We start from the raw sequence: 15,394 nt of genomic DNA, 5'->3' as shown, positions 1-15,394 counted from the left end.
TGGCTGCCAGCGACCCTGTTGGCTCATTAGATACCCACCTCAAGCACTCGGGGGGCACGAGCGTTTCTCTCTGCAAGGAAATGTGCAGTGCTGAAGAGGGAGGTTGGCTTTCCACTGTGATCTCATAGAGCAGAGGGTCTCTTCTGATTTGATTTCTATTGCTTCTCCTATGAGTGTACTGGAGGGAGATTTCCTCTGGGAAGGAGACAGGGACAATGTACCAACTATGCGTTCTGATCAGGCTCCCTGCTTACACCGTTGAGCCCATGGCTTGCCAGCAGGTTGGGATGTTTTGTCTCCCTTTTCATTCTCCTTTCAGGCAGTCCCTGCAGCCCTGTGTGGGTGATGAAATTCAATCTAATAAACCCTTCGTGGAGAGTTTCATTTGCACATCCCCTGGCTGTGATTATGATGTCTTGTTATTACTGTGATTATTACTCTCTAGGGGGAACCCCCATCTCTAGAGACTTTGAGGAGGCTCATCCAAGAGGAGTTAGACAAGCAGCTAGATGGTAAGTGATTAGCTCTGGGAAGCCAGTAGATACATCTGAGAGTATGAAAGATACTTTCCATAGTTGTGGTGGTGTAACTGGCACCTGAACCTCTCCTGTTTACAGAAAGTAATGATGTCACAAGCCTGCCTGGAAAGAGGAGTGTGTAAGATGAAATGTGCTTAGCAAGCTTTACTGTTCCCCAGGACTGATGTTCCCAGCAATAGTGCAGGGGCTTTCTCCCTTCTTCAACCCAAGGCCATTGCCTTTGCTAATCACCTCATGACTTTTTGCTACCAAAACAGCTTTGCTGCAGATTCATTCCTGCAGATGCCTGGGCTGAGACGGTAGGACGAGAGAAGATTTAAATTAAAACAGTTACAAATAGGGGTTCCTGGAAAATAAAGTAGTCAGAGTAGGATGTAAACTTGCTTTTGAGGTCGCAGCCGGAGGACAAATATTCCTGATTTCTGTCTGTGACATTTTGACACTCATCAGTATGAGAAGATGGGGTGGAGTGGCTGTGGACTGCTGTTTCTCTCAAAGTGCGTGAATTGCAGACCACTACTAACCCCATGTATAGTGAAATGTTGAGCTGTAGTGCTTCTCCTCACACAGCTTTTGGAACAGCAGAAATGAAGCCATGGACATTTGCCTGAGGCTAAATATCATGGTTCAGTGGAGTGATGTAATTGAAGAATTTTATTTACACTCTCTCAGACTTCAAATTCCATGCTAATTTAAAAGCATTGAAGACTTTGGATCAATGAAGAGAAAATAGACAACCCTTCTTTCTCCATTCTATAGGAAGTTTTTGTGATGAAAATGGATGACCCTGAAAAATCAATCTGTGACAATACTTAGACGTTACTAGGCCACTGTTTCTGACTCTCCATGTCTTGAAGCGCTGATCTTCTATTTTAACAAACACATTTCCCTTTCTTCACAGCAAAGTTAGCCTATCTCCTGGCTCAAATGCAGCCTGCACATGTAAAAGCATCCCATGGCAGACCAGGACCTCCTGGTCCCCCTGGGAAGGAAGGACTTCCAGGAAGAACTGGCCCTCCGGGAGAACCTGGCCGACCTGGACAGACTGGGTCTGAAGGGCCACCTGGACCGATTGGTCCCAAAGGTGAGTGAAACGTGGTGTGTTTGGGAAGTTCAATAAAGTGATGTGTCCTCTATACTTTGACGTCCACCTCTCCTTTTAGTAGCATCTAAGTGATCCTCAAAATGCATGTGTTAGTAGCAGTCTCAGCCTGTTGAACCAGAAGTGGTGAAGGCGACCAGCAATTGCTGGTGTTTTTCACCTCTATCCAGAACTGGAGTGGAGTGAGTCTTCATTCCCACTTAACACTTTATCTCAGAGGACTAGCCACAATTAGGAACTATTTTTAGCAAATCTATTAGCTTCAGTGTGGATGGAAGATGTATGGTAGTCTTCTTTAGTTCTGTACATCATGCTAATCAGTTCATTACTTTTCTTTCCCTCTCTACAGGAGAAAGGGGAGCGAAGGGTGAGAAAGGAGATACTGGTGTTGGCCAACGAGGGGAAATAGGTCCTCCAGGAATTCCAGGTGTGTTTATTCAGAACACCCCACAAAACACATCGCTTAGAACCACTACAAGGACACAGGTGTCTGCCATGTTAGATAGATGATCAGGATAACACAAATATGGCATACGCAATTTCTGTAGAAAGTGGCCCAAAGGGAAGAAATATATCTCAGGCATCGTATCTGGCCACCTTTGTTTCCTCAGCCTGATTGACAGGTATAATGATCCATCTCAGTAACAGCTAGGTTGACTGACCTTTGGGACAAATCTAAACTGCAGATTTAATCACTAGATATACAATGAAGTGTCTTATCTGCACTTGCCAGAATGTTGTTGTGACCAAGCTGAACCCAGAGTTCCAAGTAGCTTCAGATGTTATAAAAGGTCATATCCAACACCTGTGCCTCAGGCATACAACTTCTGCTTTACCTTTGCTGACAAAGAAGCAGCAAATATATTTTGTTTCTAATTTGAAATTAGGAGCCATTGACCAGTTTTGCCTTTACCCTGCTCTGTTGGGGGAGGAAACTGTGGGAAGCTTTCATAAGTCTGTGGGCTGAATTTGGCATACTGGCCCTGCATTGCCTTAAAATAACAGTGCTAACCCGATATGCTTAGTATAAATGAGTTATCTCCCAAAGTCAGGTCATGCCTCAAGCTTTCCCATTCTCATCTCCTCTCTATGATGACTATATGTCATTAGTTTGCTTGTGCAGCTGCACAGCTTCAACAGCCTGGTGACAGAAGAAGAACAGCAAGAGCACAGTTGTGCAGCCCAATGATACTGTAGGGGCTGGAAATCTTGCATTCAGATGAGATACACTTGCCACATCCCTGTAGACACATGCCAGACAGACCCCAATCTGTAGAAGCTGATGTTTGCACCCAGGTTGGCAGCAAAGCCATCTCCCCTGGTGTTGCAATGCCGAGTGCCGAACCTCAGCAATGCCACTCACCAAGGACGTTTTGGTTCTTATTTTAGGCCTCCCAGGGGAGCCTGGCTATGCCAAAGATGGGCTTCCAGGACCACCTGGCCCTCAAGGTGAAGCTGGACTACCTGGTCTCGCTGGCCCGCAGGGGCCTCCAGGGGCCAATGGACAGTGTGACCTGACTCAGTGTGCTTACTATGCAAGCCTGGCTGCCAGACCCGCCAACGTCAAAGGGCCCTAGCATGCAGGAAGTGTCCCCAGACTCGTTTTTAAAACTTGAATTCGTCACGCCTGCCAAGAGCTCTCAGATGTCTTCAACTGTGTTTCTTTCGTGGGAGGCCTTCTAAAGCCAATAAATGCTGCCGGTCGGTCAGATTATTTTTATGAAATATAATTATTATTATTATTATCCTTGATGTGATATGTGAATTTGTTTTTGTTTTCTCTAACATCAGGGCATATTAAAACATTAAAAATAAGTGGTTTTTTTCCTCTTTTGAAGACCATATAATATCAATGAATTGTGTAGCTTTTTATGCATAACCATTCCGATGCCAAAATTTTTGTCTGTTACCTGGTTAATTCTTTCCAAAACTTTACCCCTTACCCTCGAAGCTGAAATCAAATTGTGCAGCCCAGGGCATTAACCGTGAGACACAGGCTGATCACAGGATTGTTGGTGCTATCTGCCATCCACACGGAGGGGAGGAAGGCAAAGCCATGCCAAAGATGGAAAGGTCTCCAGTACATTCAACTCACAATGGACAGATAGTTATGAACAGCCAATGTGTGTTTCCCAGAAGACGCCTGTTAAATTTAATATTCTTCTGCCCATAAGTGAGTCTGTAACCTATAGGACCTATTTTTATGGGATCATGTGGGATTTTCACAGTAAGGCTTGGAGAAACCACCGAGATGATCTAAACCTCCTCACTTCACCCTGTGCAAGAGCTTCAGTACTCAGGGGGTTTGGTTCTACTAGATGGAGCTTTTCTTCCTTCTGTCAGGGAGGTACCTCTGCAAAAACCTTTGATTCTGTCCTCTTGAGCTCAGAGATGTCAAATCCCCTGTTCATTGCCAGCAGACTCACAGATCCCTGCCAGTGCTTCACCCAAAAATAAACCAGAGCAGCATAGAAAATCCCTTGGTATTAAAAATCTCAGGAAGTCAAGTGTGACCCAACGTCATAATTTTGGAGGATCCACTATGACAGCAACTTCGCAAGGTCATGTTTTAGAGGGTAGGTGAGAGGTTGTAGGCTGGTCTCTGAGGAGGTTGATCTCTGATGAAAGAGTCAGAGCAAAGAAGTGTTCAGAAACCTGGAGGAAATTGTGTTTGAGGGAGAAAGCAAAAAGTCAGACACTGGTCCTTTTCCCCTATCAGCTAATTGCTGAAAACAACCTGAGAATGCAAAGAAAAAAAGCAGATAGAGTCTGAAAAGACCTCCACAATAGTCATTTGTGAGTTTAACCCTCTGAACAGGACACGTCCACCCACAAAGGTGGGGATATGAGAGGTGGTCAGGCCTCAGATATATGTGCCAGCCAGCAAAGCAGCTGCATTTGCAAAACTCTTCTGCACAAAGCTGTTTGTAGTGAGAGATCAGACTAATCAACCTGACACAGGCACTAAGTGCTGAATGTGTTTGGAAATCACATCAGGTCTTTTGGAGATGGACAAGAGACACCCTGCCCTGCTGGCATGTTCACCATATGGCATGGCGTTTCCAAGCTGGCCACGCCAAGCAGAAGCCACAGCTGTCTATAACCACTCCAGAATCAGACCGTGAGGCTAAAGCCCAGGGATAACTGTTTGCCAGCCTTGGAGTCTTTTTCTCAACTGGTAGCAGATAAAATTTGCCTCTGTTTTACTGAAACATGAAATTAAAAAACATGTTCACATGCCAGGGTTAAACAAAGTCTTTACTGTGTAGCTCTCAGTGGTGCTATTTTTGTTATTTTGCAAATAAACTCTTTGATTTGATTTTACTGTGTTTCTTGCTATGGAAAGACCAGTCAAGGTGAAAAATATCATGAAGTGAAAAGCTTACTGCTTTTAAGTAATTCTCAATGGTACATCTGTTACTGTACTGCAGCTTCCAACAGCATGCTATATTTCAGTATTAAGCATATTGATCACATTGTATTTTACAGCACCATTTCTCTAACTGAGGCTGAGTGAGATTTCATCCCTCTGGTGGTGAGGCAGAACAGGGTTCCTACTAAAGAGATACCTCCCACCACGGCACGAGACATCATTTTGGGTATATGTGACAGGCTTTATGGAGGTCAAACATAGCACCTGGGCTGTGTTAATGTGACGTTGAATTCCTGTCATGATGGTGACTCCTCAGCCTCTGTAGATTGTCTGTCATCATGTGTGTCTGCATGCACCATGCATGGCATAGATTTCAATACATTCTAGTACACCATGGGATGGGTAGATACAGATTGATGTTCTGTTAAACAAATTTCGGGGTCTTTCACCCCTATGAGATCATTGTATCACAGAATAGTTTGTGTTGGAAGGGACCTTTAAAGGTCATCTAGTCCAACCCCTAGTGGGTGAGATGGTGCAGTGGTATCTAGTTGAAGGAGATCTAGGGGGTTTTTTTGGATAACCATTTTCATTTGAATGTATGTTGGAGCAACTACCAAGAGTCTGTGTTAGAAACATGAGGGACACGCCTCTATCTTTAACAGAAATTAAAAGATCTGCATGGGTTAGGCACAGACTATGTCTCTGCAACTTCTCCTCCGAGAAAAGGGGACACAGCCTCATTCCCTTTGCTCCAACATATTCCCAAGCATATGTTTGTCTGTTCCTGGAGACACCCCAGGCTGCCTCCATGCCCCGAATTCTGTGGGTGCCATTTCCCTGCTTTTTCTTAAATCTTGTTTTCTCTCCAGCCAGTTAAATGACATTTGCCAAGCATAATCTGTCACTAGTGAGAGGAGTACGAGACACATGCTGCAGACCTAGATCAAGACCTGTGTTTATAGCCACCCAGTTTCTATGGGTAGAGTCATCAACGGGAGGTTCCTGTAGCTGCCACCTCTTACAGAACCAAGCCCTATGTGACTGTGCCTAAAAAGTCACCTGCAATAAAAGGTAAGAAAGGAGGATGTACTTGCAAGGTTTCAAAAACTGCAACAGCCTTTGCCTCAGTCTGTTTGTGCATTTTTGCAGTCTCTGGAAAGGTGGCCTGAGGTTATTTTCCAAATGAGGTCTGCCATCTGGGCAGGCAGTAAACCTACAATTACAGCCCTGGGCATGGTCAGAAGCTGCTCTCCAGAAAATACAGATGCTTCTGTGCCTGAGTAGGTGACAGTGTGTGCTAGAAGGTGATAAACGGACGTGTATTGTCTGTCCAGCATCTTGCAAGGTGACCAAAGAGACAGGAGGTGGCAGGTAGGACAGAGATATTTCTGGTGGCCTCTCCTCTAACCGCTCTTGAAAAAGGGAGCGTGGCGGCTTTTGCATCTCAGTTCTCCGAGTCTGAAGTTTAATCACAGGAATACTCTAATGTTTTTGTTGGATTTTGTTTTGGCTGGTCCTGTGGTAAGAAAGGATATACTGTTAAAATTGCATTAGAGAGCCAGACAATATATTACTTACATATTTTAAAGGTGCTTACATATTTAAAAGGTAGTTACGTATATTAAAAGGTGCTACTATACATGGGTTTTATGGCATTACTGTGAGTTGTTCTTTTTTTTTTTATTTTAAACCAAGTGTGCATGTGTAAATTATCGCAATTATAACAAACAGACCATTATTCCATTAAAATTTTTGCCTGTCAAATAAATAAATTAAAATCCAAACCAAAACAATAGGATAAATTGAGAAAAACATTTTTTTGTGTTAAATTATTTATCAATTTGTACATCTTGTCTAAAAAGTTTTGAATTAGCTGTTTCTTGGAAGCCATAGCAGAGAATGGATTATTTTCCTTCTTTGTGCGGCTTGTGAGTGGATCTTCTCAGTACAGCTTTGTGTTGCTGGTTTCCTGAGTATTGCTTTTCCCACCTTTTATTATTAATATGGGATAAGTAAACTGTGTAAGGCTGAACTCTATTCTACATATTTATTTCGAGATGAGTTATCAAAGCAAGACTACTCTTTTGTGGACTAAACCAAATGTGTGTGGGTTTTTTTCCAGAGAGTCAATAAAAATGCTGTAGCAGCTAAGCTCAAGTTCTGCTCAGACCACAGAACTGGCTGGGACATGAGCACAGCTTTTACATTCTGGGCAATTAAAAAAGTGTGTATAATTAAAATTATCTAAAAAAAATGGAATTTACTGATGGCTCAGTCTTTAAATGTGCAAACTGATCAAGTTCTGCCCTGCTACAGATTGCATTTTGGCAGCTTCTGGAGCAGGATTTGCTGCCTAGGCATGGCTGGATATCACCATCCGACAATGTCTTGGCACCGCCAGGGGACTGGCAGATATGATGCAGGACCTAGAGGAGCCTTTCCAGATCTGCAGTGGGTCATCCTGGGGGAGATCGAGTATCACGTCAAATGATGTAAGATGCTTATGTCTGGGTACCTGAATGCCATGCTCAAGTCTCTCATAGAGGGATTCGGAGCTGAGCTGTGGCACCTGCACTTTGGTGGTTCCGATGTCATCTGTGAAGCCTGGAGATTCAGCTCATCCTAAAGTACTCAACACTCTGGACTGCGTTGCCTACATTAACTAGGTCTTCATGGAAAAAAGATCTGGTAGCTGTCTTTATCTTCCACCATTACTGACTCATGTTCTCACTGGGTTGGTGTGGGGGTATATGTAACAGGTGACGAGATGTTGGGTGCAATGTGAGCAGCAGCCAGGCAGCTCAGAGAGAGAGGGACAAACTGACATCATTAACCTGCATTAATCTGCACTGACTAACTCAACAGTAACAACACAGACTGCAAAAATTCCACTACCACCTCTTTCAGCCTCTGCGAGCTGGAGTCCAGAGCTGCTCAGGGTTAAGGTTGCTGCTCCATGGCATGGGGAGGAAGGGGAGCACTGGGACAGAGCCAGTCTGGGGCTGAAGGCAGACCCCTGCCGCAGTCTGCAGCCCTGTACAGGGGTGGACATCCAGCAGAGACCATGAGGAGATGTCCTTGCTGCTGTCTCTGCAAAGCCAGCGCTGCTGGAGGAAGAGTCTCTGCATCAGCCACCCAATTGCGTCCTATGTCCCGATTTCAGCACCTGAGGACCTTAGTGTAATAAGGGTCCATAGGAGTGTGGACTTTTCTTTCAGTACCTTTGTAAATGGTAAAGCTGAATTAAGAAAAGAAAGCCTCCTTAGATTCATTGATTTGGTTTAAACCTGGAAGTCACAAACAGAGATATTTGTCTTCTGACTTGTGAAACAGCAACAAATGATTAGAAAAACATAAAGACATCATGAACATGAGACTGGTTTTCAGAGCTGCTTTACAAAGCAGATTTTTGCTGTACGGGCCAACTTCTGAATACCTTACTTACCTTGACTCGAGAATATTGATGCTGGCAATATTCTTGCTCGAGTTTGTCTGAACTGAGGATGAGAACTTCATACTGGGTCACTAGCAGGATCACGTGTTGAAAATATGGGCTCTTTATTGTTATTTTACATTTTGGTTCATGAACGTTATGTAGAAAGCACAAGGGAACAATTTGACAGAGGAACATTAATCATACACTGATGTTCCTGATGAGCCAGTGATCAGCATCAGGAAGAAGGATGTCCTGCAGCATGAAGCAGAAAAGAACCTGCCACCTTGGTAAAGGAAGACCCAGGGTCAAACTCAAGGTGTGAAAAAGTGCAAGAGGAGAACAGCGCTCAACATCACAAAATCCTCTCTCTGACCACAGCTTTGGCTCTGCATGATGTGCTGTCTGAAAGACTCAGGCTTGATTTAAAGAGAGAAGCACTTTTAGGCACAAGGCAGCACACACAACAGTTTGACTTATTTCACAGAACAGATATTTGACAACGTGTTCTTAGAAACATTTTTTCCCCCTTATTAATGTGGGAGATGGTTTTCATACAAGACTGAAATGACTGTCATTGCAATAACTTCTTCAGCCCTTTCTTGATGTGAGTTGAGTTTAACTTTCAGTCTTGTTTTTATGGTTAACTGTGAGGTCTGTAATTTCTGGTAAGCAACTTTGCCCTGCAAGTGAAAATCTCACTTTTCCTTGGCTGCTGTATTCATCGCTGATGTAAGTATATCCCCAATTTATTGTACTCATTCTTACTTACGAACAACTATTAATCCTTCCCAAGTTCTGCTGAATCTTTTTCCTGTAAGGTGTCCATCCTTTCTTGATGAAGTTAGCACAGCCTTCACAGCCCATTGACATTAACGATGACCCTAAAGAACAAGAGTAGCCACTTTCAGTGTCCCCAGGATCTGCTCAAGCCATTGCATACTCAGATGTGACAGCCCCAGCTCAATAGCTTGCACAGTCCCTATCAGGAAACCCAGCACTCCTGTCACCAGCCACCAGCATCCCAGGAGCTCATAATGCCAAAGCAGCCTGACAACACTGCTGGATACTAAGCAAATGATACATTTTTCTCTTATAGATGCTGAAAATTAATCTGGAGGAAATTCAGGGCTTAGGAGATCAGAACTTAGCAGGGTGGGAAAGTAAAGCTGATATGGTCCCCCTTCACAAGACCTGATTTGGCAGACCTGTTTAGATCATACCTCTAACACATTGTCTTCTACCTTTAGTAGCCTGCGGGATGCCATGGAGACGTCTTTCCTTGAAAAGCATTTGAAATGGTTGTCCTAAGCGTTTTTTTGCTAAAAGCCTTAAGGATAGAGGATGAAGCAAAAGATATGGACTTTCTAAGCCTGAGGCTTCAGACTCACAATTTTCTCCTAGGAAAATGCCCTGCTCTCTACATTTCATGCTGTGCCGGGTGGCTTGGCATAAACCTGGCATTTTACATGTCTCCTACAAAAGCTACACCAGCGAGGAAAAAAATTTGGTTTTAAATATGCCAGGGCAAGTGCAGCATAATAAAGATGGTATGTCTGTGGTGCAGGGGTTCATACACTCAGCAGGAGGGAGGACTTCCAGATTTCAAAACTGATTATTTATTGTGTTTGCTGAATATTACAGGCACAAACTGATCTGAGAACAGGATGTGTTCATGATTCTCCGCTTTCAACCCACCAGATATGAGTCTGTCTTCTTCTTGTCCTGTTTACCACGTGCTTTATCTTTTCCAATTTACCATGTGCTTCGTCTACCCAGGCTTGACGCTTCCGCTGCAATCCCTTGGGACTGACTGAAACGAATTCCTCGGACAATGGCACCCTTGGTGCTCCCAGAAGAGGAAAGCTACAGTGAAACTAAGATTTGAAGCAATCTGCTGAAAAGCAAAGGCACAGCGTTGCTGTTTCTCTTTCTGAACACTGACAGATATTTGCCACCAGCTCACTGGCTGCAACCACGAGAGGCAACGTCACAGCCCAGGAGCTGGGTTTTGTGTCCAGTACAGAGCTGGAAGTGAAACACCTGATCAAGTGAGAACACCAAGTGTTTACTCAGTAGGATGTATCTGAGCAACCCAAACACTCTGTATACACGTTGGTAATGTGCCTGGCAGAGAGGAAAGCTGACTGAGGGCCTTGATCTACCAAAAACCTCAGAGGTTGTCTGTGGAGGGTGTAACAAATCATCAGTGACTGTCTTGGTTCTGCTGGAGCAATGGATGCAGCCACCTCTTTCGGATGTGCCTATAGAGGCCCCGATCCACTCTGGAGATACCTTACAGAGCACGATCCAAAGTATGAAGGGAAGAAGAAGCTCAAGATCTCAGGCAGAGACCTGGCATCTGTTCCTATGCAGGTCTTCAGCTTGGACCAGCTGCAGGTCCTGGAGATGAGCCCAGAACGAGAGAGCTGCCTGAGGTACCGCATGGAGCTGCTCCCCCAAGAGATCAGCCACCTGAGGAACCTAACCTGCCTCTACGTGGACTCCAACAGCTTGAAGAAAATCCCTGCCGAAATTGGCACTTTGAGTCACTTGGAGAGGCTCACTCTGAGCAACAACAGCCTGAGATCACTGCCCCCAGAAATGGGGGCACTTCAGAGGCTGCACAGCCTCCACCTGGCCAACAACAACTTCACCGAGCTGCCTGCACCCCTCTGCCAGCTGAGGAGCCTCACCTTTCTGGATGTGAGTGACAACAAAATTGGCACAATCCCCTCCAGCATTCGGCATCTGGAGAAACTGGAAACGTTGCTATTGCTCTTCAACTCACTAGAAAGCCTGCCGAAGGATGTCTGTCTTTTAAGGAATCTGCGCACACTTTGGTTGGGAAACAACCTTCTACGGTCCCTTCCAGCAACCTTTGGGGAGCTGGTGAACCTGGACTGGGGATACAACTATTGTTCATGCAATTTTGAGGGAAATCCTCTGGAAATTCCTCCTCCTGAAATCTGCAGCAGAGGGCCTGAAGAGATCAAAAACTATTTCTTGTCATTTCATAGGACTCAGAGAGACTAGACAACTGGCGTCAGTCCTCTTGAAGTAACTGAGATGGATTTATTCTGTGCAAATCAACTGTACAAGGAAATGTCTTTCAGATGGAAAAGTCTGGTGAAATTACTCTGTGGAGCTCAAAAGCTTCGTCTCTACTGTAAGGTGATTTCTCTGGCAGTCTTTTCTTTTGACATTAGTATTTAATAGTGGTATATACTTTTCAAAAATTAATTCAGGGACAACCAAAATCTTTTTGTCATTTATAGTTATGTAGACCTATGTCAGGAAATGCTGCAGCCAAACAAGCAGCCTGAGAAAATGAACAAGAGATAGTCTGATAGGATAGAGTCAGGCAAACAATTACTGGTATGTAAGTAGCAATAATCCCTACTGTTTGTTTGCATACTGGGTCAACACTTGAGTCTGGACTTGAAGTAAGTGCAGGCTGAGATTTCTGGAAGTGTTTAGGGTCATACTGACTTCTGGATTTGGTTTTGCCTCACATAGCCCAGAATCTCATTACTTTCCATGGTATTTTACATCCAACACACAGGTTGAATCAGCTCAAGCTTCTGTCTGGCTCTGGATAAGAATCAACCTGTGTCCAGGTCCCACAATGTGTCATGCAAGCGATGTCTCCATTGCTTTGGTAGTATTTCTGTTGTATTTCTGGCATATTTCTTACTGTGCTTCTCCTGAAGAGCAGTTTCAGTGCAGGACTGTCGCGCTCTCTGGAGGTGGCATGGACCTGGAGTTGAAGTTCCAGTCCATCCAGAGCAGACCTCAGTGATATCCCTCCACGGAACTTGGCGATGCGCAGGGGTAGCCCAGATTTACAACATGCGGCACTAGCAAAAAAAAGTTTTCACTTCTAGCAAGGCTGAGAAAGTGCTCATGGATATTAAAATATGAGTATGCGAACTTCCTGCAAGGGAACATTTCTGAGAATCCCTGTCTGCAATCATAAAAAGCTTCATCAGTGCTACATTATGGAAATTTGCTGACACTCCTTTCTGTTTCATTTTGCTCTCTCTTCCCCTTAGCCTGTCATCAGTATTTTCTTCCCACCTCTCCTTAGCTTTGCTGTTTGTGGGTGTTTTCTCTGTGGCTACTCCCTCTGACATTATCTTTGTGTTTCATTATTTTCTCATCAAAAGCCTCTCATTCCCTTATAAATACTTTTCTTTGCCCTTCATCTCCTTTGTTTCCTATTTCTCCTTTGGCCAACATACAGAAAACTGCAGCTTTGTGTTTTTCCTGGAAAGAAGAATGGCTGACTCAGGCCTGCTGGGAGCTGAACATGTTCTTCCAGGGTTGGCAGAGTAAGAGAGAGAGAAAGGGCTTGAGACATTGACACACAGACCATTAAGTCTCTTGTTCAGTCATTTTCTTCTCCTTATAGCAGAGATCAGCACAAGGAGAATAAGAGATCTGAATCAGTGATGAAATTTTACTGGGTGACAAAAGCACAACTCTCGATCCTCTTAACATAAACTGATTTTTAAAGGGATTTGCCCCTGAGTTTGCCACTGACCTCCGTGAGGCTTTCAAACCAGCTATCGCTTTTTGGTGGTACGGTAACCAGATTCAGAATAGAAGTAGTATATCACACAATGATAATTCAGTGCATGGCAACAATGGGCATGAAATGATGTCACGCTAGTTTGTTCAGTTTTCCTACAGCTGATTATTTTTAAGATGTGTGATATAGGAATGAAAGGAGTAAATAGATCACGGTGACTTTCTCACTTGGCTCTTTCTGTGGCAGCATGGAGAATCAAAGATGAAGGAGCAGCACAGTGAACTGCAAGTACTTTGCACTTGGTTGTTCTTTAGAGGAGATTTGCAACATAAGGGACTGCGTGTGAAGTAGGTCCCGAAGCTGATGCTGAGTCAGACAGAGGGTATATCAAGGTGGCAAAGTTAAAGATGTTGAAGAACTGGGGTTTTGTTCCTGTTTCTGCCATTGATCCCTTCTCTGGACTCAAACAGGTCTATTGTCTTATATTCCCATTCCTCCCATCTTATTCAATATGCGCAGTCATCCTGCCTTTCTAGAGCTACTCTAGTAAATACAAGTAAATACAAGGTTATTCCTCTGTTTTGGGACATGTGCGGGAATGAAATTCTAGTAACTGTGGTCTTTTTTAGAGGTTTGTGCCTAACACACCGAATCCTTCCAGGGCACCATCTTAGACAAGTGGTAAGAGGGATAATTTCTCATGTCCCATGTCAAACTCGTCAGATCTTATCTCACTGTTTTATGTCTACATTGCACAGGGTTTGAGCCGGAGGATCCGTTTCCAATTTTGGTTGCCTTTCACTTCTGCTTCTTGCCCGGTGATTCCCAAAAGGCAAGCTGACTTTAGCTTGTTTGGGGAATTTATTGCATCTCACAGCTTTCACTTTTGGTTTTGGCCGATCAGGTTTCACACACTTAGTTTAATTAAGCCTCTCTCAAAAACCCGCAGACATAATTTCTGAAGCCTGATTGTACATGCTAATAATATATCTGTCATTCTTGGGACTGAATGGAGCTAAAGGGGGGTTAAAGCCTGTAATATTTAATAAATAGTGACAATACTTTTGCTGCAATTCTTCCGTTTTTTGGGATCAAGAGAAATTCTGAGAAATTAATGCAAGTGGGGGCACTTGACCATACCATCAAGTTGCTTGAGCAAACTGAGTATATTACTCAGCTAGAAGAAATTCTGTCCTGACATCATGCTGTCTGTCACTCCTTCTTCTCCCTTTGTCCTGGCTGATTCCAAAATCCCACTTCCCAAAGTAGAAACCCCCACAGTGCGTATGCACTGCAGTATCCTGGCATCTGTGTTAGTGGCATAGTTATGCAGAGCAATAACTAGATCTTGGTGTTGTCATTAAGATGGCATTAAAATCTAATCTCAAACTGCTTATCCTGTATTTGTTATACTATCTGTTTTGCTGCTAAGCACCCTCCTTTGCCTGTGCTCATTAAAACTTCAAGTGTTAATATCAGGGAATGGCAAACTGCTAGGATATAGGCCTCTGGTGAAAAGACTTAGATATAATCCATACTTGGGCATGAGGGAGAGGGGGGAATTGTCAAAGCTGATATTCAGCATTCATGGGATTTGTGAATGCGTTTCCCTTCACCTCATACTGTACTGCAAACAGACTGGTGCGGAGGAATCGCATTGTCCTCTGGAATCGCATAGGACTTTCATTTGAAAACTTTCAACTCTTGCAGCAGAACAGTAATGAAGTGTAAAAGCAGAGAGTGAAAAAAGCTCTAAATAGAAATTCAGAATAATAATATATATAAGGGCAGAGGGCTCTTTAATTTAACATACAAATGCATAACACTTCACAGGCTGGTAGCTCAAGCCAGACAAGTTCTGACTACAGATAAGCTGCATATTTTTAATGCTGGAGAGTTCACATGAGGATATGGCAGTTTCTCCACTACCTGAAGTCTGTGAAACGCAAAGTCTAGTGCACCCGAAGGTATGATTGTAACACTCCACCTTGTTTTATGCAAAGTGTAAGTCACAAAGGCTCCTTCTATCTTTAAAGTGTATAGCTAAAATCCATGGCTACCATAAATCTGAAAGATTAGATCCCAGTATTTACTTACTTCTCCCTCAATTTACCTCTGCGTGAACTTCAGCTTTTTAATTTTCAATAGCTATGAGCAATGCTTGAAGAACTGAAATCACCAAGCCAGGGGCACTGATCAGAGGGCTCTTCTGTTCAGTGGTGGAGTATCTCAGTTAGCAAAACAAAAATTAAGGGGCAGTTGTTGTTCTCCTCATGCTTTTTGGAGACAGCAGCAGATTTCTACACTCAAGAATGGAATACTGATCCTGAATTCACTTTAAAGGGAATTCAGCACCCACCAGTTTTCCAAGTCTTTGAAAAGTCTTGTAATTAATCAATCAAATATATTG

At 43.7% G+C, this 15,394-nt stretch overlaps 2 protein-coding genes across 4 annotated transcripts in view; both read left to right on the top strand.

Annotated features, from left to right (window-relative positions):
- COL22A1 (collagen type XXII alpha 1 chain) overlaps positions 1 to 7,238 on the top strand; it is a 237,834-nt gene extending 230,596 nt beyond the window's left edge. For all 3 annotated transcript variants that reach the window (XM_065627435.1, XM_065627434.1, XM_065627436.1), the window contains 4 exons: positions 446 to 512; positions 1,441 to 1,623; positions 1,991 to 2,068; positions 3,031 to 7,238. In XM_065627435.1, the coding sequence (XP_065483507.1) occupies positions 446 to 512; positions 1,441 to 1,623; positions 1,991 to 2,068; positions 3,031 to 3,218 (516 nt within the window). In that variant the 3' untranslated portion in view covers positions 3,219 to 7,238. The remainder of the gene's footprint in view (positions 1 to 445; positions 513 to 1,440; positions 1,624 to 1,990; positions 2,069 to 3,030) is intronic.
- A 3,447-nt stretch (positions 7,239 to 10,685) lies between these two features.
- LOC135985040 (leucine-rich repeat-containing protein 40-like) lies at positions 10,686 to 11,486 on the top strand. Its single transcript, XM_065627955.1, has one exon. The coding sequence runs from the start codon at positions 10,686 to 10,688 to the stop codon at positions 11,484 to 11,486; it is 801 nt and encodes a 266-aa protein (XP_065484027.1).
- The last annotated feature ends 3,908 nt before the right edge of the window (positions 11,487 to 15,394 follow it).

The sequence above is a fragment of the Caloenas nicobarica genome, chromosome 2, assembly GCF_036013445.1.
Source record: "Caloenas nicobarica isolate bCalNic1 chromosome 2, bCalNic1.hap1, whole genome shotgun sequence".
NCBI classification, from domain to species: domain Eukaryota; kingdom Metazoa; phylum Chordata; class Aves; order Columbiformes; family Columbidae; genus Caloenas; species Caloenas nicobarica.
Note: the sequence above shows the minus strand (reverse complement) of the source record. Positions and strands in the feature narration are given on the sequence as shown.